General features: G+C 47.0%; 1 protein-coding gene across 1 annotated transcript; it reads left to right on the top strand.

The window, feature by feature from the left end:
* The first annotated feature begins 7,843 nt into the window (after nt 1–7,843).
* Nucleotides 7,844–21,455, top strand: SDE2 (spliceosome associated SDE2). Its single transcript, XM_045796763.2, has 7 exons — nt 7,844–8,029; nt 13,387–13,504; nt 15,331–15,442; nt 15,756–15,925; nt 16,866–16,980; nt 19,013–19,526; nt 19,992–21,455. Exons 1-7 carry the CDS (start codon nt 7,910–7,912, stop codon nt 20,211–20,213), a joined length of 1,371 nt encoding a protein of 456 aa, XP_045652719.1. The 5' UTR covers nt 7,844–7,909; the 3' UTR covers nt 20,214–21,455.
* Nucleotides 21,456–22,400: the final 945 nt, after the last annotated feature.

The raw sequence follows: 22,400 nt of genomic DNA, 5'->3' as shown, positions 1-22,400 counted from the left end.
TTCAATAGTTCTGTATGTCAATTTTATCATCGAAACCGGAGAGAAAAAGAAGAAACCCCATAGTCAACCATATGGCCCTCTGAGCCTTTTCTGAATACCAATCCCAGGGCGTGCGGATGGGTGTAACTTGAAAAGAAGTTCCATAGTCAAATAAGTCTGTGAAATATTGGATTCAACAAAGATAACAGAATTTCTTGGGGCTTTTATGATGTTAATGAACTTTGTGAATCTTTTTTTAAAGATTTATTTATTTATTTATTTATTTGAGAGAGAGAGAGTGCACGCGCAGTGGGGAGAGTCAGAGAGAGGGAGGGAAACTCAAAGCAGAGTGCGCTGAGGGCAGAGCTGGGGCTCGATCTCACGACCGTGAGATCACAACCCTGAGATCACGAACTGAGCTAAAACCAAGAGTCGGACAGTTAACCAACTGAGCCACCCAGGCGCCCCTGAACGTTGTGAATCTTCATGAGGAGCCGTATGGTATGGGAGTGTAGCCAAATTCATTCGAAAAAGAAAGTCTTTTAAAACAGTGCGTTGTGGCGACCTAGCATTTCATGGAACACAGTTTGGGAAACACTGGTCTAACTTAATATTAATACCACCTGGAGGCTGTATATGAATTACTTGCATCTTCGAATCGCAGCAGCTAATGTGTATTGCTTCCCTCCTGCTGGCGCCCACAGTGATTTCGGGATATCGTGCATGTCATGCCCTTAATGGTTCCTTCAGATAACCCATACACAAGCCTTGTAGATTTCTAGGAAATATTCAAAGAAGAGCCCTCTGCTAATTTACAGAAAATGAGAGAACCCTTTTATCTTCTTTTTTTTTTTTAAGATTTTTTTTTAATTTATTTGACAGACATAGAGACAGCCAGCGAGAGAGGGAACACAAGCAGGGGGAGTGGGAGAGGAAGAAGCAGGCTTATAGCAGAAGAGCCTGATGCGGGGCTCGATCCCAGATCGCCGGGATCACGCCCTGAGCCGAAGGCAGACGCTTAACCGCTGTGCCACCCAGGCGCCCCCCCTTTTATCTTCTTATCCGGAGTGGTACACATTGTCTTCCAAGGCTCTGGGTAATTGAACGAGAAGTTATGTGTTGAAATCACTGTCATAGGATGGTAACAGGAAGAAATTGTTTATTCATACACCAAAGAGTTTGTCTTGCCCTTGATTTGAAATACATTAAAGTACCAAAGGTATTTGGCGAGGGGGCCTAAACATCTAAGACTCTCAGGATCCCATGCTTTGGGGAAGCATGCTATTCTGGATAGCTGAGTTTTCCCAACCTTTAGGGTTTAACCCATGTGTTCGTGAACGTTCAAAATTCTACCCTTTTTGGTGGACTTCTCGAACGTGTATCATGCAGCCTTGCCATCTTAACCAGGGCACGCTGAACATAGGATTCAGGACTCAGCATTTTCTCCCACGCTTTCACTCTGCTGATATAGGAATGCCTTTAGGGTCCACTGGGGTACGCCACATTTTTTGACCCAATACCCAGAATCTGCCCCAACGGTGGTGTCAGCTTTGTTGTCTTTTTATTTTTTAATTTTTCTATTTTTTCTCTGTCGTTTTATATCACTCTGGCCACAAACTATTTTTTCCCATCATTGCCTTCGTTCAGCCTCCTGCAGCCCAGCCCCCCATTTTGCAATCTGCTCTTGTTGTCTCCCCGCTTCATGTAATGGACTTCATATTAATTTGCTAACTTTCAGTAGGCTGTTAAGCAGATCATCACACTTCTAACAATCCTTTTTAAAACAAGAAGAGCCTAGGGGTCTTTGAGCAAAATGCAGACTTTAGCTGTGTAGGGGCCTTTGGGTTATTTCTATGTTTTATTTATTTTTTAAAGTAAGCTCTATGCCCAATGTGGGGCATGAACTCATGACCCCAGGATCAATAGTCGCATGCTCCACTGACTGAGCCAGCCAGGTGTCCCTGTTTAATTTTTTTTTTAATGTGTTTTAGGGGCACCTACACTGGTTCAGTCAGTTGAGCGTCTAACTCTTGATTTCAGCTCAGGTCATGATCTCAGGGTCCTGGGATCGAGCCCCATGTCAGGCTCCATGCTCCGTGTGGAGTCTGCTTGTCCCTCTCCCTCTGCTCCCTCCCTGCTTGCACTCTCCTCTCTCTCTCTTAAATAAATACTTAAAAAAAAAAAAAGTGCTTTAGGTAGGTGAGTGAGCCAGATGGCCGTGTTATTAAAACAAATTTAGTTAACTTATTCAAACTGGAATCCTAATTCAGTTTCCTAATGACCACTGGCCTTATGATTGCTAAGGCACTAACACCTTCCATTCGAAAACTTCTCCAAGAGTTTCACAAGCAGGAACTTTGACCACACCTTATGATACAGAGGCCAATTCTAAGGACAACTGTAGCGTAGCTCTTTAACCATTCACGGGTGCCCACCTAAAGCAATCAGATGAGGTTCCCGAGTTCACACAGTGAAACCTCCAGGGAACAAGAAACATCTGACTTTTAATCAGTCTCTATTCATCAGATATTTTCTCTTTAGTTGCCAAAATAAAATTAAATAAAATAATGAAGTCTATTTCCTTATTAAAGATAACCCCAGTTAGTGGATGTGATGGTCAATTCTATGTGTCAGTTTGACTGGGCCATGAGGTGGCTGGATATTTGGTCAAACATTGCTTTCGGTGTTCCTGTTAGAATATTTTTTTTTTAATTTTTTTTTTAAAGATTTTATTTATTTATGTGACAGAGAGACAGCCAGCGAGAGAGGGAACACAGCAGGCGAGTGAGAGAGGAAGAAGCAGGCTCCCAGCAGAGGAGCCCGATGTGGGACTCGACCCCGGAACGCCGGGATCACGCCCTGAGCCGAAGGCAGACGCTTTAAGGACTGCGCTACCCAGGCGCCCCCTGTGTTAGAATATTTCTGAATGAGATTAACATTTGAGTCAGTAGATTAAGTAAAGCAGATTGCCCTTCCTCATGTGGGTGGGCCTTATCCAATCAGCTGAAGTCCTGATTAGAGCAGAAAACCTGACCCACCTCCCAGGAAGGGAGGGTTCTTTCTGCCTGACTGCCTTCAAATTGGGACATCAGCTTTTTCCTGCCTTCGGACTGGAATGGCACCATTGGCTTTCCTGGGAGTCCCGCTTACTGACTCACTCTGCAGATCTTGGGACGTGTCAACCTCCATAATTGTGGGGGCAGAAGGTGAGCCAATTCTTTGTAACAAATCTGCCTGCTGGGGTGCCTCAGTGGCTCAGTTGGTTGAGCGTCCAACTCTTGATCTTGGCTCAGATCATGATCTCAGGGTCGTGAGATCAAGCCCCGCATTGGCTTCTGCGCTCAGCACACAGTGTGCTTGTTCCGCTCCCTCCCCTTCTGCCCTTCCCCCTGCTCGCTCATTCGAGCTCTCTATGTCTCTATCTAAAGTAAATGAATAAAATCTTTAAAAAAAAACCAACCTGCCTGCCTCTCTCTTGTGCTTTGCTCTATTGCACTTGGCAGATAATGCATTTTTTACAGATGGAAGGTTTGTAGCAACCCTGCATCAAGCAAGTGTTTTGTTATCACTTCATGTCTCTGTGTCACATTTTAGTAATTCTCACTATATTTCAAACTTTGTCATTATCATTACTACTACTACTACTACTACTACTACTACTATTATTATTATTAAGTAGGCTCCACACCTAGCATGCAGCCCAGTGAGGAGCTTGAACTCGGGACCCTGAGATCAAGACCTGAGCTGAGGTTGAGAGCCGGATGCTTAACCAACTGAGCCACCCAGGTGCCCCACTTTGTCATTATTATATTTTTTATGGTGATCTGTGATCTTTGATGTTACTATTGCAATTGTTTTGGGGCAACAAAACAATGCGGTAGAGGATGGCAAACTTAATAGACAAATAATGTATGTGTTCTGACGGCAGATGGGGAGGCAAGAGCAGGAGATCTAGAATCAGGAGCGGAGCCTGAAGATGGGGCTGACGGGCTGCAATCTCATGATGAAACTTGAATGGACAAGCAAAGAAAGTGGTTTCCTGAGATTGCATGTACTCCTGGTGAAGATCGTTGAAATGACAATGAAGGATTTAGAATATTCCAGAAACTGAGCTGATAAGGCAGCAGCAGGGTTTGTGAGGACTGATTCCGGTTCTGGAAGAAGTTCTTCCATGGGCCCAATGCTATCAAACAGCATCGCACGCTACGGAGGATTTCTCCATGAAAAGAAACATGCGTCGATGCTGCAAACTTCACTGTGGTCTTATTTTAAGAGAGTGCCACAGCCACCCCAACCTTCAGCGTCCACCACCCTGACCAGTCAGCAGCCGCCAGCATGGAGGCGAGACCCTCCAGCAGCAAAAAGATGACTCGCTGAAAGCTCAGATGATGGTTGTGGTGTTTTAGCAATAAAATATTTTTTCATTAAGGTGTGTGCATTTTTTTAGGCGTGATGCTATTGCACACCTAATAGCATAAACAGAACCTTTATATTCACTGGAAACAAAAAAATTTATTCAATTTGCTTTATTACGATATTGGCTTTATTGTGGTGTTCTGGAACTAAGCCCACCATATCTCCGAGGTGTGCCTGTATCTCTCTCTCTCTTTCTCTCTGTCCACGCTATTGGCTCTGTTTCTCTAGAAAACTCTACTACAGTGAACGTACTCCAATGTCAAACGACTAAAAAATATTCCTACAGACCTCTGACTTTTCCAGGAGGAAAATCCCCTTTTGAATGGCTCGGCCATGCAGAATTCATAAAGAATTATGGATTTTTATTGACAAGAGGGAAATTGAATTTCAGCGTTGAAAACATTCCGGTGCCGACACACCACATTTAGGGAAGACAGGGGCCCCGCCGGTTTTGCTTTACAGTTCTGGCAGTGAATGGCATGACTGAAATGAACATTTTTTAACGTAACAGCATTATTTGATGGCGACCCCACAAGGTAAACAATAAAACACACAATGTGCTACCCGGGCCAATCAGGAGGGACAGCGTTTACTGATGTAAGCCCGCCCCGAAGGAAGGTCCTTTCTTCTCGCTGATATTTACGAAGAGGTGGGCTAATGCTCGCAGCAGCCTGTGGGTCCAGCTCTTTCTCTCGCCCCGCACCTCCACCCTACTCTTCCCTTCCGCCCTCTCACGCGCCTACCCAGCACCAGGGCTAAACACACACTTCTGCCACCTCTCCACTCCACCTCGCCCTTGACGTGTCTTGTTTCCTTCTGCCCAGTGCAGGAAGGAGGGTGGAGCTGTGCCTTCTCTGGCAGCCACACGTCTTAGGTCCTGGCTTCTGGCTCCACCTCCTACACCATCCACCCCCCAGCGTGGACTCCACAGCCCTTACCCAGAGGCTGTTTTTCCATCCTAGGAGCTGACCTCATTGTTCCTGGGGCTGGAACCATCTATAAGGCAACCCTTGCCAATTTAGGAGTTTACAGCACTTTTGCGTTTGTGGCACGGGAGGAGCCGGGCTGTACCATTGTCTTTTGTCCTAAAGATGGCATTCACAACCTCCTGTCCTGGCCTGAGCGTGAACATGGCTGAAAGCACAGAAAGTATGACTTGCCTGTCGCACGTGGATAGAGTCTGCAAATTTACCAGTCTGGGAGCCTCGCTGTCATTTATAAAAATTGCCGGAGTGGACAGGCCTGCTTCCCATTCTTGCAGACCAGAACGACATTCTGGCTTGACCGAGTCCCTGTCATGGGTTGCCACACAAACATTGTCTGGAGCTGTCATTTCCTGGCAGTGAAGCACTATTCCACATCACCTCAGGATGTGATCCAAGTGTCCTCCCGGCATCGGAACCAGTCCTCAGAAAGCAAAGGTAGAGCTCTAGTCAATCTTTCGGAGAAGATGGGCAGGAACAAAGCGTGGCTTTACTGGAAACAACAGCAAATACGGTCCCAAGAGCACGGCCACACTATTTTGCTGAGAGAGGAACTGGCCTCCACCCACTCACCACCTACTGGTCCCAACCCTAATGTGTCTTCCTGTCCCTTCCCTGCCTACCACTATATGCAGTGGGGAAGGTGGCAGAAGTTGTCTCTACTTTTCCATAACCACTGACCAGTCTGGCCACACAGCAGTTGTCTGCTGGATACCACTGTAGATTCTCAGCCACCCGGCTCACCAGCTGTCTTTCTAGATTTTTCTCTACCGATGTGTTGTTCTTGGCTATAGCCCTGACTTTACCGTCCTCAGTTTCCTGACTACTAAAATGAATTTTAAAACCACCAATCCAAGTTGAATTCTGCATTCTTAAGATAGAAAGTGTTACACCGGTGCAAAATACATTTCTTCAGATGTACATTGGGAGTAATTTGACTTACTACCTTAGTAATTCATCAGATATCCAGTTAATATTTGACTTCTACTCGGTTACATCATAGTGCTATATGCTCAGTGTGAAGGTTTAAGAAGCTTAAATATCGCTCAGTAAATATGTATCTTTGAAAAGGCAATAGTTAATAACAATAGTTATTTCATATTTTAATGGCAACGCCTATTCAACACTTAGAATTTTCTCAATAATAGGAATTTAAATGCAACAGAGAGATAAAGAGTGAACGATTTCCTTCAGACGTGGGGTTTCAGGAGGATGAGATATAATGCTAGTAATAAATGACGTGGACTTTCCTTACTAAAAAGGACTGATTAATCTTACATGTACAAATCACCGAGGCAAAAACGTTGTGTACAGCAGAACTGCCCTTTTGTCTGGTTACCTGGAGGAGGAAGACCCCAAACCTTTGAAATAGACTTTTTTTTTTTAATCCCAAGAAAGAAGAAATCAAGAATAAACGAAGAGGCTTGGGCTTGGATCTCAGGAGGTTTCTTGTCCAGGGACACTGAGGGCGGAGAGCGAGAAGGAGCGTATAGAGGGGTTCGAGCTGTCCAGGGTCCGGACTGCTTTTCTGTACTTGGTGAGACACCCCTGGACTCCATCCGGGGTCATCGCGAGAGCCACTCTGCACAGCGCTGCTCTCCAGGCACGACGGCTTCAGCATTTGGTGTAGTTTTTCTTGCGCTACTGGAAGCCCCACCGAGGCCCTTTTCTTTCCCTGTTTTCCTACAGGGCGAGCGAAGCGAAGACAACAGTCAGAATCCCTAACTTCACAGGCCTTGGCTTTACAGTCGTGCTCCTGCCGCCACAGTGACGTGACTTCGGAGCCTCCTTGGAGTTTCCTCGGCCGAGTGTCCTCACTGCGAGCGTGGGGGCTGCGGGCCGGCACCAGGGTGGATGGCCCTGGCCTCCCCCCCCAGCCGCCCCCGCGGGACCAACTCGCGGGCAAGCGTCCTGCAAACGGCGGCAGCAGGAGGAAGGAAGAAGGCACTGCGCGCGGCCGGCAAACACCGAGGATGAGAGCGCTTGGCCACCGGGAAGCCCCCGCGGCCGCTCCCGGGCGCCTGGGAGGGCGAAGGGCGACCTCCGGGGCCGAGGAGGCCGCTCCCACCGCTTCCGGAACTGCAGCGACTCTCCTCGCGCCCCCAGGGAACGCGCCTCCTCCAGCCCCGGCTCCCCGAGACCCAAAAATAACCACGCAGCGCCAGGGACCCGGCCGGAGCCTGCGGGGCGGCGCCTCGCCAACGCCTTATCGCTCTCGGCCAGAACGCTCGAAACCTGACCCCGCGCCAGCCTTTTATACATAGTCCCCCGAGCCCCGCCCCAGCAACGTCTCCTAGCAACGCCTGGCCCTTGCGCTCCACAGCCTTATCGGCCTCCTCCAGGCCCTTCCTGTTCCCCTCCCCCACCAGCGCGGAGCGGAGGTCCGGCTCACGTGACTTGCCCCAGGGGAGGGGAGGGGCTAGCGGACGATGTGGGGGCGGGGCGCGGAAGGCCCCGTGACGCCATCAAGACGCGCCGGGCCGGTGGCGGCGCTCTGTCCCCGGGAGCTGGAGGGCCGGGAGGTAGCTGAAATGGCGAAGGCTGTACCGCTGGTGTGGGTTCGCGGCCCCGGCTTCGGGTGCGAGGCGGTGCGGTGTGCCTCGGCCCGGTGCTCCGTACGAGATGTGATCCACCGACACTGCCAAGATCGGGTGAGGTTCTCGCTTCCTGGAAGGAAGGGGAGTTAGGCGGACTGGGGGCAGGATTGGGCGAGGAGAGGGTGGGTCGGGGGCGCGTCTGTTCCTTGGGGTTTTCAGTTTTTGAGGCTGAGGGCACCCCAGTTTGAAAATGCTTCAGACTGATGCTGAGGCCTTGCTTTGCTTTTGCTTTGGGGTGGCGGTGGTTTTGTGTCCCTACAGAAGGGAGAACAACCCCTCGGCTCACAGGCGCTTAGTTCCGCCCTCCGTGTGGACGAACCGAAACCTTTGGCGTTGTTTCATCGTGCCCAAATGAGGCAGTTGGTCCAGATGACTTTTAGGGCGCATTTCCTTACGTTTCCGTTGCATTCATCCTGTGCTTCTATGATGTGCATGTTATCCACTGCACAGCCCTGTTAGCTCCAAGTAGAGGAGTATTTTCATATCCAGACCGAGGCCGGAGGATGGTTGGGGAGGGCAGTGGGTTCATCTGGTCTCTGATCGGGGGACGAGCACTCACACACGTGTCCTGTGGAGGGCGTGGGTTCTTGGGAGTCTGTCTTTTAGATGTTTTCACTGATCCTCTGATGGTCACATTTGTCCATGCTTATTTTTGAAAAACTGTCACGGACTTTTAAAGTTACATGTGTGGTTAACGGAATTATCAAGCAAGCGAGTTTCTCCCAGCTGTGAGACATTAAACCTGTTTAGTTATCTGAAGGATTTGGTGGTCTCCCCGAATCTAATTTTAATTTTGGTCTTTGATCTAGTAGTCTGTTTTTCTTATAACCTCACTTCATCCGTGTTTCCCTAGGCTGTTTCTTCTGTTATTTGTAAGCTCAACACATGTTAACACTGCAGTCAAAACCAAATCTTTGTTTATTTGGACTGGTTCCGTGAAAAAGCAACGTGTTTTTGCAAATAATGTGGTTTTACAGCCTCGCCATTTGTCTTTCTACACTACAGCCGAGTCTAAGAACTGTCAGAACTGTTTTTGACCATCCGTGTGGGGAAATACCTTAAAAAATAGATGGATTTTAATATCTCTGAAAATAACTTTTATATCTCATGACAGTTGATCCAAAATGACCAAAAATAGGATCTTAATTATGAGAAGTATTGGAAAACACAATTTTAAATAGGAAGGAAGAAATATAAATGGGTGATTCTTTCAGGTGCTCAAGAAATAGGACCATAGGGGCACCTGGGTGGCACAGCGGTTAAGCATCTGCCTTCGGCTCAGGGCGTGATCCCGGCGTTGTGGGATCGAGCCCCACATCAGGCTCCTCCTCTGGGAGCCTGCTTCTTCCTCTCCCACTCCCCCTGCTTGTGTTCCCTCTCTCGCTGGCTGTCTCTATCTCTGTCGAATAAATAAATAAAATCTTAAAAAAAAAAAAAAAGGACCATAACATACGTGAACAGAAACAAGAAACTTAAAAAAGGGCATTTGATGAGACACTGGAAGAAATTAAAATAGCTCAAGTTCACATCTGTGCTTTTTGAAACAAAATTGTTCTGACACAGGATGAGGTCAGTGTTCATGTCCACCGAAAAAGTAAAAATCCCTCCTGCTGTTCTTCAGGCTAGGATAACAGACACAGATAAAGTGAGCTGCAGAGTTGATAGGAAACGGTATTTCTCCGGAGGACACGGTACAGTTGTAAAATGTCATAATGACTCCCTTGGAAGTCTGTTGCTTTCAGATTCACTAAGAAACCTTGATCTGGGAAATTATAGACTTCAAGACACTTGCTGTTTGAAATGTTATCAGTGAGAATGAAGCATCCCACTCTTGCCTTGAGACTCTGAGTCACTTTGATACAGAGAACGCACTCTTGATTTCCAGCCAGGTGCAGACCTTCAGAGTAGGAGTTTTGAACACAACATTCCATGTTTATCTTAACTTTGTGGTTTCCAAGGAAATGGGTCTGGATCCAATTTACTTCACAGTCTAGACCTGATGTTGCCCCTTTTACACACAGCTCTGGTTTGTTTTGAGTCCCTCCAAACACTTTCATTTAAATTTCACCTAAACTCCACCCTTGCCTCAAATCCTATAATAGTTGTTTTTTGTTGGTGGTGAGACACCCCATGATTCCTCTTGTGCACAGTCCGTACCCCCCACCCCCCCACCTTGTTTGCAGTGAGTCAATAAATTTGACTTTGGTGAACTACACGTTTGTTTCTGGTGGCCTTAGGCTGATTGGGCTAAGACGCACAATACTTTGTGTTTGAAGTACTTTGTAAAACACAAATGGTCAAAGACCCTTAAATTGATTTTAAGTTTCCTTTGTCCTTTTTTCCTACTGGTGATTATTGACAAGAATCTTAAGTAGAAAATGCAATTTTGTTGCTCAGTTGTCTTGTTTAATAAGCAGTTCTGTTTGGAAACGAAGTACAGTGTATATAATCTTTCTGTCTTCACATTAATGTCTTTTAAAGTTGTTTAGAATTTTAGAAATATATACCCACTAGACATAGAAAATATTAAGAGAAACTAAAGTAGCTTTTCATTCATAAACATAGAACAAAGATGAGGTATATTACATACCTCATTTAATCTGTACAACTCTTAAAAGTGGACAATATTTTACAGATAAGAATAGTCCTTCTTGTTAATCACATCACTGCATATAACATGAGCTCCTTTGCTTCTCTCTCCTGCTAGCATGTTTGCCTGGGAAAAGTCCGGTCAACTTAAATCCACCTCTTCTGCCTGCCATCTGGGCAGTGACGGTGGCGGGGAAACTAATCACACAAATCAGTCTGACTGTAAGTTCACGAACACCAACCCTCGTGATGCGTGGCACTTCTGCTGTATATCCCCAGGCCAGAGTAGGCCTCCACTGGGTTGGGGGACTGCGGAGATCCTGATTCCTGCAGCTCTCGGGCAGTGGGGCAGAATCTGGGGGTGCCTCAGCAGCTTTGCTCATTTCCCCGTGTCGCTGGATGTGTTCTCTGTACACCATGTGTGAAAAGGCTTGGGAAACAGTGCCGACTGCATTGTTCTCACTCTCCTACACGACTCTCTGACCTCTTCTCTCTTTAAATCTCTAGTACTTCTCCCATCTCGAGGCCCATGCTTTGGATTCAGTGAGAAAGTACGGGCAGTCAGGAGAGACCTTTCTCATCCTCACAGCAGTGCCCCTACCTCGTTGCTATACATTCTGCCTTCTCTTTTTCCGTTACTGTGGATGAACGGTCGTTATTTTACGGATGAGTTGTAATTAGCTTCCACTTGGCACCATACCCTCTCTCCTCTTACCTTATTTGGCATTGGTTCTCTCTCTGCTGCATTTCCCAGTGTCTTCCCGTTTTCCTGGATCATTCCTACCAGTGCTCAAACTTGAGCCCCATCCCTCTCAGCTGTCACCTCCTTTTCTCTAGTTTTCTTTGTAGAAATATCCTTGAACAGAAAACTTCTCCTTTAGAACGTCCTCCAGTCAGGCTTTTGTTGCCGTCGCTCCAGCAGACCAGCTCCTGTCATGCGTGCCATACCCGATGATCGGGTTCCAGTCCTCCTCTCTCTCGGCCTGTCGGCGTCTGTGGGCACACTCCAACGTTCACTCCTTGGCATGCTTTGCTCACTGGTCCACACATCCACCTTACTAGCCTCCCTCCGGTTCCTCTTGCTGCTGCCTCTCGTCTCTCTGATCTCTAAACCTTGGAGTGGCTGCGACTGGGTCTTCTGATCTTTGTTCCTGTGCCTCCTCCCTCATGCAGGGCACTTCTTCCATTCTCTAGGCGTGCTGATGTCTTCCACATGGAAATCTCCAGCTCAGACCTTGTCCCCAGACTGCAGACGTGTGTACCCACCAGGTTCCTCAGCATCTCCAAAGAGGTCTTATTAGGCCTCTCAAACAAACACATCCAAAATGAGACTGGTACTCTTCCCCAAACATGGTTCTCACTCTTAACAAATGGCAACTCTGTTTCCTGTTAGTCACACCAAATGTTTGGACTCCTCTCTCGTTGCTCTGTGACTCTCACTGCCTGTCTCCAGAGCCTTCGGGGGACACCCCCCCTCTGTTTCTCATCCCTTTCTGCCACTACCCCCGATACAGATGGCCTTCATTGCTCACCTGGGTTGTCACAATAGCTGATGTCTCTTTTTCTGTAGTCTTTATTTCCAATTTAACAGCTAGAGTGATCCTTTAAGAATATAACTCTGCTCTCAATCTGTTCCAAACCCTGTAGTGGCTTTATTCAGAGTGAAACCTAAAGTTCTTACAGGGGCTTTTAAGGCCTTCTCATTCCCCTTTGGCAGACGTCTTCTAGCTAAATTGTCCGTGTTGCTGTTCCACGAATACTCTGGGCATGTTCCTGATCCCCACCTTTGCCTCTGGAATGCTGTTCCCCCAGATAGCCAGGTGGCTTGTTCTCTCCCTTTCTTTCCTTCTCTGCTAAAGTGACACTTGATCAGAGAGGCTTTTCTTGACTAACTGTGTATGTTAGATAGATGGCCAGCACAGCCATCTGCACACGCTGTCCCCTTCAGCCTGCTGATCACCAGTGGCCATCAGATAGCATTCGTTTGTTCGTCCTCTGTCTTTCCCCACTAGAACGTAAGCTCCCTTGAGGCAGGGTCTGTATTCATTGTATTATTCACTACAGTATCCTAGCACTTGAAAGTACCTGGCAAATAGTAGGGACTTGGTTAGTATTTGTTGAATGAACAGACGGGTCCCCCTGAAATGGCCGTGGGATGTGGTCCGGAACGAATGTTCATTGTGTCCACTTTGGGAAGATACCAGTTGTGTGTTTTTCCTTTCTGTTGGTATGTGGGTCTCCTTTTATATGTTCTCTTCATCACTTGCTCTGAGAAAGTTTGCAGTCTACAGAGTGGGTTTGGGGGTACTTGGGCCTCTGCTGTAACTCAGGGACAGGGCAGAAGAGCAGCCGGCCCTCCACCTGCGACAGCTGCTGTCGGTGTAGGCAGACCGTACTGTCGTCTCCTTCCCTCCCCTGCTTGTCCTTAGCCACACTCTTCAGAGTGTGTATTGGGACTTTTAAACTCGTGCAACTTGATATTACCAGTTTAAAAAAAAAGTGAAGAGAAAAAGGGCCTGGCAGAGTTACTGGGTCTGAGCCCCGTATAATTTTCCACCTTGACTCTGATTTCCTATCAGAGAAGAAGAGAACGGTTCTTATTTTCACCCAAAAGACAAAAAGGTCTTGTGCGTATTATGACAAGGCATTAGGAAACAGTCATACCCCGAATAAATCCTAGGAAGTGACTTTTTCTTTAGATTTTCAGGTCAATAAATACTGATGGAACACACACTATCTGCTTAATGAAAACATAATGGGCTGGGTCCCTCCCTACAGGAAACTTGTGTTGTCTCATTGAAAAACCCCAAACTTGTCTCTAGGATGTTCCAGTGGAACGCTTCTTTGTGAAGTGCAATGGATGCCTCGTGGACGCCAGTGACGGAGTGCGGCTCGGCGCCGTGTATAGTTTGGAACCCAGGCTCCGTGGAGGAAAAGGAGGTAGGACACGCATGGTGGCTGCTTCTTTGTGTCACAGCTGCAGTCTCTAGCCCTGGGCAGGCCTCTGGGGTGTGCCGGTCTTGTTCTGCCTTATGAACTCCTTTATTCACTTTCCTAGTCTTGAGTATGGTTTCTCTTTTGTTATTTTTGAGGAATATATTGTCCGATTATAATTTCTACCCTCGCCAGCAGGGTAGCTCTTAGGCAATTAGATTCCAAACCTTTGGGGGAGATTGGATGAAGAGAGACGATCGTGTGTCCAGTTTTCTGAAGAAAGAGTGTTAAAACAGTTAAATCTAGGGCGCCTGGGGGGCTCAGTCGTTGAGTGTCTGCCTTCGGCTCAGGGCGTGATCCCAGAGTCCTGGGATCGAACCCTGCATCAGGCTCTTCTGCTGGGAGCCTGCTTCTTCCTCTTTCACTCCCCCTGCTTATATTCCCTCTCTCGCTGGCTGTCTGTCTCTCAAATAAATAAATAAAATCTTAAAAAAACAAACAAACCAGTTAAATCTCCTTCTGCTTTTTAGCAAGATTTTGTCTGGTCATTGAAGTTCCAAGGGAGGCCTAAAGTCAGCCTGAGGAATGTAGCCGTTTACAGATTGGGGTAGATTCAGGTCGTTGCTGTACGAACACATCTAAGAATGGAGAAGAGAAACTAAAAGAGCAGGAACGGATTATGGGCAGTTCTGGGTATTTTTCCTGATGCGCTAACATGTTGTCCTGAAGCTTTCTCAACATCCGCAGTGATTTGGTTTGGTTGTCAGGGAGCTCACTGGCATCTCACATTATAATCATCCTGCTGTTTGAAATTGTATCGCTAAGAATGAAGCTTATTGTATCAGCCAGGGACAACTTACAATTGCGTTTCCTTTGAAACTCACTGCGAAATCTCACCATAAAAATTTTTAAGTTATTGATCTGGGAATCTTGGGATCTGTGGCACTGGGTAAAGCCCTCTAAAATATCCCAGTGTGGGGGGTGCCTGGGTGGCTCAGTTGAATAAGCATCTGCCTTCGGCTCAGGTCATGATCCCAGGGTGCTGGGATTGAACCTCACACTGAGCTCCCTGCCCAGCTGGGAGTCTGTTCTTCCCTCTCCCTCTGCCCCTTCCCATTCCTACTCTCTCTTTCACTTGCACTTTTTCTCTCAAATAAATCTTAAAAAAATATATCCAAATGGCGCAGATATGGTATTTCAGAAATATAAGAGGAAGGGCAAAAGGCACGAGGTTGAATCAGGTTTATCAATATTTTTACCTTTGATGCCTGGGCAGAATCTTGATATTCTTTCTTAAAAAAAAAAAAAAAAAGATCTTTTTTGTTTGTTTGTTTTGTTCAAGATTTATTTATTGGGGCACCTGGGTGGCTTAGTTGTTAAGTGCCTGTCTTTGGCTCAGGTCATGGTCCCAGGGTCCTGGGATCGAGCCCCATTTTGGGCTCCCTGCTCAGCAAGGAGCCTGCTTCTCCCTCTCCCTCTGCCTGCTGCTCCCCCACTTGTGGTCGCTTTCTATCTAGTAAACAAAATCTTAAAAAAAAAAAAAAGTTTTATTTATTTCGTTTAGAGAGAGAGAGTGCGAGCACAAGCAAGGGCAGAGGGAGAAAGAGAGAGAAGCTTTAGCAGACTCCTCACTGAGCGTGGAGCCCGATGCGGGGCGTGATCTCACGACCCTGAGCCGAAACTAAGCGTTGGATGCTTAACCGACTGAGCCACCCAGATGCCCCAAAGAGATCATTTTTAATCTCATGATATACTAGCATTTTCACAAATTTGGTGTTTGTCCATCCTTGAACCCTTCTTTAAACCTGCGTTCTCCAAATACACTTGCCCAGGGTTTGGATCTATGCTCCGAGCGCTTGGTGCCCAGATTGAGAAGACAACCAACCGAGAAGCTTGCCGGGACCTCAGCGGGAGGAGGCTACGAGATGTCAACCATGAGAAAGCGTAAGCTGCCCACTGTGTTAACTTCTTTGAAGACAGCAACGCACGTTCCTGCCAGTCGTGGTTGTCCACATGCCATGCGTATCGAACGGTAGCCTTCAGGGATTAGCGTGGTCACTCGTTGTTACCGGACTTAGCTCTTTCTGTAGTTGAATAATTCCTGTGGGGTTTTAGGGGGTCCCTCACAGCGTGCTAGTGGTAAGCCCGGGGCAGGCACAGGACAGTGTGGATTCTTCCGGGGATGGGGGGCTTTTCACGTAGAAACAAGAGTGTGTGGGATCCGTCCGGTCAGCCCCGTCTCTCTCCCCTGTCCCAGGATGGCTGAGTGGGTGAAACAGCAGGCTGAGCGGGAGGCCGAGAAGGAGCAGAAGCGCCTGGAGCGGCTGCAGCGGAAACTCGCCGAGCCCAGGCACTGCTTCACCAGCCCCGCGTACCAGCAGCAGTGCCATGAGATGGCCGAGCGCCTGGAGGACTCTGTCCTCAAAGGTGAGAAGGAGGGCCCCTAGCTGAAGCCACGCCGTCCCCGCTGTGCACAGAGGGCAGTGCTGGAGTCCTTGTGGGTTACAGACTGAGAATCAGATAAAAGCCATGGAACCTCTCCCCTCGATAAGAAACAGAATGGGGGTGCCTGGGGTGGCTCAGTTGGTTAAGCATCCAACTCTTGATTTCGGCTCAGGTCATGATCTCAGCGTCGTCAGATTGGGCCCCGTGCTCAGTGGGGAGTCTGCTTGTCCCTCTCCCTGTGCTCTGCCCCCTGTGCACAGGTGCGCTCTCTAAAATAAGTAAAATCTTTCAAAGTAATAATAGGAATAAACAGTATGCCTTAAACCCTAGAAATAAAGAGTACACCCATGATATGTGATGTATTTGACTTCTGAATTCCGGGGGCCCACGGGCCCCAGGTAAGAACACTTGTGCTTGGTGGGGTATGCCAAGTCCTCAGGAAGTCTTTAGACCTCAACATCCTTGCTTCTAGTTTTAGGTCCGTTTTTTAATGGTTTTTAGTGAGAATGATTAACTTTTTTTTAGCATCCAAAGCATTATGTTAGGGCTCTCGTGGGTTCTGTTGAGTAGGAAGGAATCTTTTCAATCAGAAGGTTGTGATGTAATGCTGTACAAGCAGCAGGTACAGGGGATGGACCATCAGGTCTGGGGAGGCCGGGGACGCACCTGTCCGTCTCAGAGCTGCAGACTGGCCTTTGGGGTTTTCAGAACGCGGTTCCAGAGCCAGAATGCACGGTCCTTTAAACCTGTCTGAGCTTGAGTCGAATCTCAGTTTAGCCGTATTAAATTTTGGTATGTTAAGAAATTTAAAACTCGAGCTTTAGATTGCAACATGGCAGCTTTTGTCGTCCGTACTGTTTATAATGTCTTCAGTTATACTCACTTCTGATGGCATAACTGAGTTGGGAACATTTCCGGTTAGGTATGCAGGCTGCCTCCAGCAAGATGGTTTCCGCCGAAATCGGTGAGAGTCGGAAAAGACCCAACCAATCAGAAACAGACGGAGGAGCCCGCGCGGGGAAAAGGAAGTGCTTTTGGTAAGTTACGCTTCAGTTTCATTCCAACGAGATCTGTGCGGCCTGACAGCGTTTCCTCTTGCCTATCTGGCGTAAACGCTTTTTAAAGTTAGGTTTGATGGGAACTCGGAAATTTCCAGAGTCTTCCAGTTCTCAGGTGTCCACGGCTGTCACACCGAGCACACTCCTTGTGGTTTCTGCCTTGCGTGCTGGGAATGGAAGCTAACGGACGATTTTTCCTTAGTGAAAGATCACATGAGAATCACTTTATACTTGAATTACTGTTTGGTGTTGAAAGAGTTAACTTTCAGAAATTCTGGGTGGAAGCCATGGCTGTACTTTCCAGATTGTTCTGTTTTCTCTGTGGTTTTTCACAGTCGTTACTGAGGTCTGTGGCCACCGCCAGAGCTCGCTTTGACCACTTTTGCACGTGCAGCTGAAAAGCACAATGGCGACTTTTCTTGTCCATCCTGCTGGTGGTGCTCCTGCCCTTCCCATGGGTCTTCAGGTCACTAGCTCAGTTTCCTTGGGCCAAGTTCTAGAAAATGACATCCAGACGCATCTTGCTTCCTTGCTGGCCTCTGCTTTGGGGGTAGAAAGATAATTATTAATTAAAGATCATGGAACTACGTGAGTCCAGCATAGAATCTTCAGTGTTCTTTGTTTGTTTTTTCTTTTCTTTTTTTTTTTTTTTTAATTTTATTTATTTATTCGACAGAGATAGAGACAGCCAGCGAGAGAGGGAACACAAGCAGGGGGAGAGGGAGAGGAAGAAGCAGGCTCATAGCAGAAGAGCCTGATGTGGGGCTCGATCCCAGATCGCCGGGATCACGCCCTGAGCCGAAGGCAGACGCTTAACCGCTGTGCCACCCAGGCGCCCCTGTTTGTTTGTTTTTTCTTTAGGATTTTATTTATTTATTTGACAGAGAGAGAGAGAACACAAGTAGGGGTTGGGGCAGAGCAGGAAGCCTGATGTAGGGCTCGATCCCAGGACCCTGGGATCATGATGTGAGCTGAAGGCAGACGTTTGACTGAGCCACCCAGGCGCCCCAGGAATTAAGTGTTCTTGAAAGTAAAGGTAGTGGGATTGTGTGGGGTTGGGGGGGGGGGTTGAATCAGGTTTGTTGAGATGGAATTTACGTGCACTAAAATTCATACTTTTTCATTGAATAGATCTATGAGTTTTGAGAAATACAGTCACATAACCAAGATATAGAATATTTCCATTTCCCTAAAAATTCCCCATGTGCCCCTTTGTGGTTAATTCCCGCTCCCCTGCCCCCACCCCCGGCAAGCGCCGATGCCTGGTGTGGTGTTTGTTCTGACCGTTCTGTCTTTTCGAGGATGTTGTGCAGCCCTCTGTGTCTGGAGTCTCTCACTTAGCACAATGCTTTTGAAATCTACGGCTGGTATCATATGTATCAGTGGTACGTTCCTTTTTGTTGCCATGGATTATTGCATCTGTTTATCCGTTCCGTTGATAGTTTGGGTAGTTTCCAGTTTGGGGCAATTATGAATAAAACATAGGATTTTCTTTTAACTGTTTGATATTTTATCTACGTTTCTCACCGTTGAGTTTTGTACAAGATAGAAACAAAAGCTTTAGGCAAAATCAGTTTTGTTTTACGAGATTCACAACTATTTAGGGGCGCTGGGGTGGCTCAGTGGGTTAAGCGTTTGCCTTCGGCTCAGGTCATGGTCTCAGGGTCCTGAGATCGAGCCCTGCATTGGCTCCCTGCTCAGCGGGAAGTCTGTTTCTCTCTCTCCCTCTGCTCCTCCCTCTGCTTGTGCTTTTTCTCAAATAAATAAATAACATCTTAAAAAAAAAAGAGATTCACAACTTTAAAGAGGATTCCCTCTTGGATCTTTGGGATGGTTGATTCTAGGCTCACTGAATTTTTTCCCCTCTGTTTATACTTCTGAATATCTTTCTGTGAAACTTAGCTACTGTCCATCTCACGCAAGCACATACTTTGACCCTGACAGTCTGTTCCCCGGACAGACTGTAACTCTGTCCAGCAGAGAAGCTGTACCTTCCTATTGCTCCTGGCAGGTTGGGCATGGAAGGGCTGGAGACAGCGGAGGAGTCCAGCTCGGAGACCTCAGACGATGACCGGGAAGAAGCTCCTAGTACTTCAGGCATGAGCTCACATGCTGTAGACAGCGGCCTTGGTGGCGCGGAGTCAGCAGCTGGGTCTCCCCGCTGCTGTCCGGGGCTGGGCGTGGCCAGCGCAGCCTCTCACTCCCCTGAGCCACTGCCGGCCCCAGGGACGGCCTCTGGGTGTGCTGTCTCCGCAGACGTGTGTGCTGAATCGGGACAGATCTCTGCTGAGGGGCTTGTGAACAGGACAATGGCCACAGAACCCGAGAAGAGCCGGGAGGAGGGGCGTGGGGCAGAGGGCAAAGAGCCTGCAGGAGAGGAGACCGCAGGGGCTGGACTGACCTCGGAGACAGAGCCAGAGGCGGAGGAGGTGGCCGATGGGGACAGAGCTGCCGAGGCTGCGCCTGGAGAGGCGGGGGCAAGCGAGCCCGCTGCCAGACTGGAGCGAAGCCAGTCAGGAAATACGGTAAGTAGTTTGGGGGTCCACGTCGGGAGCCAGGGCAGCTTCATGGCCACAGTTCCTCAGTAATTCCGTAACATGAAAACATGCTTTCCCCCTCGGCTGCTAAGTGGGAAGGTTTGTTTCATAACCAGAAGTACAGATGAGGGTGAAGCTTGCCTCTGCGCCCCAAAAAGTCCTTTGGTTTTTTTCTTTTAAACTCTGGAATGTGTATCATTTTGCCACTAGGTGGCATCCCTGGTTCTCTATTTTATCCGTTCTAAGCCACACGTCAATCACATTTTAATATCTGAATTGGAGTGGATGGCCCGTATGAGCACTTAGGGGCTATGACTTACCCGCTGAGCGGGGAGCCCGACGTGGGCTCGATCCCAGGACTCTGGGATCATGACCTGAGCCAAAGGCAGCCCCAGATGCCCCTCATGACTGGGAGGAGTCTGTTTTGAATATTTTCCCTTTTTCCCCCCTTAGGATACTGGTCAGCAAGCTCTGGATTTGCTGGCCTTCAGCTCCACGGCAGAGCTGGAGGCGCTGGGTTTGGACAAGCTCAAGTGTGAACTCATGGCCCTGGGACTGAAATGTGGGGGCACCTTGCAGGAGCGTGCGGCCAGGCTCTTCTCCATCAGGGGCCTGGCAAGGGACCAGATCGACCCGGCCCTATTCGCCAAACCTTTGAAGGGGAAGAAGAAGTGAATTTCATCGGAGCTGGTTTCCTATTTCTTCATAGTCTGGCGTTTGTAACCTGAATAATGTTGACTCCTGGCCGTTATTCCTGTTGATATTAAAGCTGACTTTTTAATGACCTAATTCTGACCATCCTCTTTTTTCGTTAAACTGTATGTATAAAATTAATGTGTGAAATCATCTGGGCCTGCAGTGTTCTTCGTGGGATGATTTTTTATAACATTTAGTTTAATAAATACAGAGCGATTCAGATTTTGGTTTCATCTTGTGTCATTTAGTTACACAGTTGACCCTTGAACCTCACAGGTCAGAAAAGCACGGGTCCACTTACATGTGGATTTTTTTTTCAATCAATAACAGTACCGTACTGTCCGTATATTTTCTCTCATGATTTTAATAACGATTTCCTTAGCTTCACTGTAAGAACACAGTATGTAATCTGTGCAGCATACAGAGCCCGTGTTACTCATCGGAGTCCCTCCTCGTTCTTTTCACATGTGTAGGAGCTGCGGTGGTTACTGCTTTCTCGTCCCGGGACTGGTGGTTTCTGTCTCCCCCTTTCCCTGATCAGTCTTGCGAGGAGTTCATGAGTTTTGCTGATCTGATTTTCAAAGAACCAGCTCTTGGCTTTGTTAATTTTTCTCACCTTTTTCAGTTTCATTGATTTCTGCTCTTTATCGTTAACTTTCTTCTACTTAGTGTGGATTTGCTTTGCTCTTTTTCTCTTTAGCTTAAGATCGGTCATGATCTTAGACTTTTTTCTAATAGAAGTATTTAAAGTCGCACGTTTTTCTTTAAGTACCACTTGAGCTGCACCTCAGAATTTTAAACATGTTGTCTTTTCATTATCGTTCAGTTGTAAATATTTTCTCATTTCCTTGTGAATTCTTCTTTGACCCACGGGTTGATGATCTAGAAGCATATGGCCTGATGAGCAGATGTCTGTTTTGTTCCCTAAATATTGTTACTGATTTGTACTTTAATTCCATCGAGGTTAGAGAATATGTTTATGATTTTAGTCTTTTTAGTTTTACTGAGACTCCTAATATCTCCTGGTATATGTATGGTCTGTCTGGGGAACGTTCCACGTTTGCTTGAAAAGAATATGTACTCCAAAATGTTGGGTGAATTTGTTCTGTAATACCATTTAGGTTACATAATTAATACTATTGTTCACATCTTCTGTGTCTGCCTAGATTTTTTGTGTCTTATCAGCTGTTGTGAGGTGGTAAAGATCTTCTGTTATGATTGTGCAATTGTCTGTTTCTTTAATTGTATCAATTTTGCTTTGTATTTTGAGGGTTGTGTTACGTCGTCCTAATGAATTGACCATTTTATTATTACAAAACTCCCCTCTTTATCTCTAATAACTTTTTTTTTTTAAGATTTTATTGATTTGGCAGAGAGAGACCGCGAGAGAGGGAACACAAGCAGGGGGAGTGGGAGAGGGAGAAGTAGGCTTCCCGCTGAGCAGGGAGCCCAATGCGGGGCTTGATCCCAGGACCCTGGCATCATGACCTGAGCCGAAGGCAGACGCTTGACCACTGAGCCACCCAGGTGCTCCTCTCCTAATACCTTTTATGTCCAGTTCTGTTGTATCTGATGTGAATTAGAGCTTCTCCAGCCTTCTAATGCGTACTGTGTGCGCGAGACACCACTTTCTGCCTCTGTCTTTCTACTTACAGTGAGTGGAGTTCCTATACACAACACATACCTGGCTCTTAACACTTCTCTCCGTTCTGACAGGCGCCACCTTTCAATTCACAGCAAGCCGTGATTACTGGTAGAGTCAGATTTAGGTTTATCATTTTATTGTTTTTTTGTTTGGATTAGTTGTTTATTTAGAATTACAGTTTAACGGATTGACTTTTTAGCTGTCCTGTCTGCATAATGTTTTAGTGGATGCTCTAGGACGATATCCATTCTCAGGTTTTCAGTCTCCCTAGAGTTCATGTACCACTTCGCACAAAATGTAGAAATCTTGCAACTGTATATGTTCATTTACCAACCCTGTCATTGATGGTCTTGTTTTCATATATATAAAACTATGTTCCTTATAAGCCCTGTGATATGTTGCAATTTCTACTTTAATCATATGTTTTATTATTTTTTTTAAAGAGTTTGTATTTATTTATTTGCCACAGAGTGAGAGAGCATAAGCAGGGGGTAGCAGCAGGCAGAGGACAGGCAGACTCC

The sequence above is a fragment of the Ursus americanus genome, chromosome 2 (assembly GCF_024610735.1).
Source record: "Ursus americanus isolate L20-20 chromosome 2, mUrsAme1.1.p, whole genome shotgun sequence".
Lineage (NCBI taxonomy): Eukaryota > Metazoa > Chordata > Mammalia > Carnivora > Ursidae > Ursus > Ursus americanus.
Note: the sequence above shows the minus strand (reverse complement) of the source record. Positions and strands in the feature narration are given on the sequence as shown.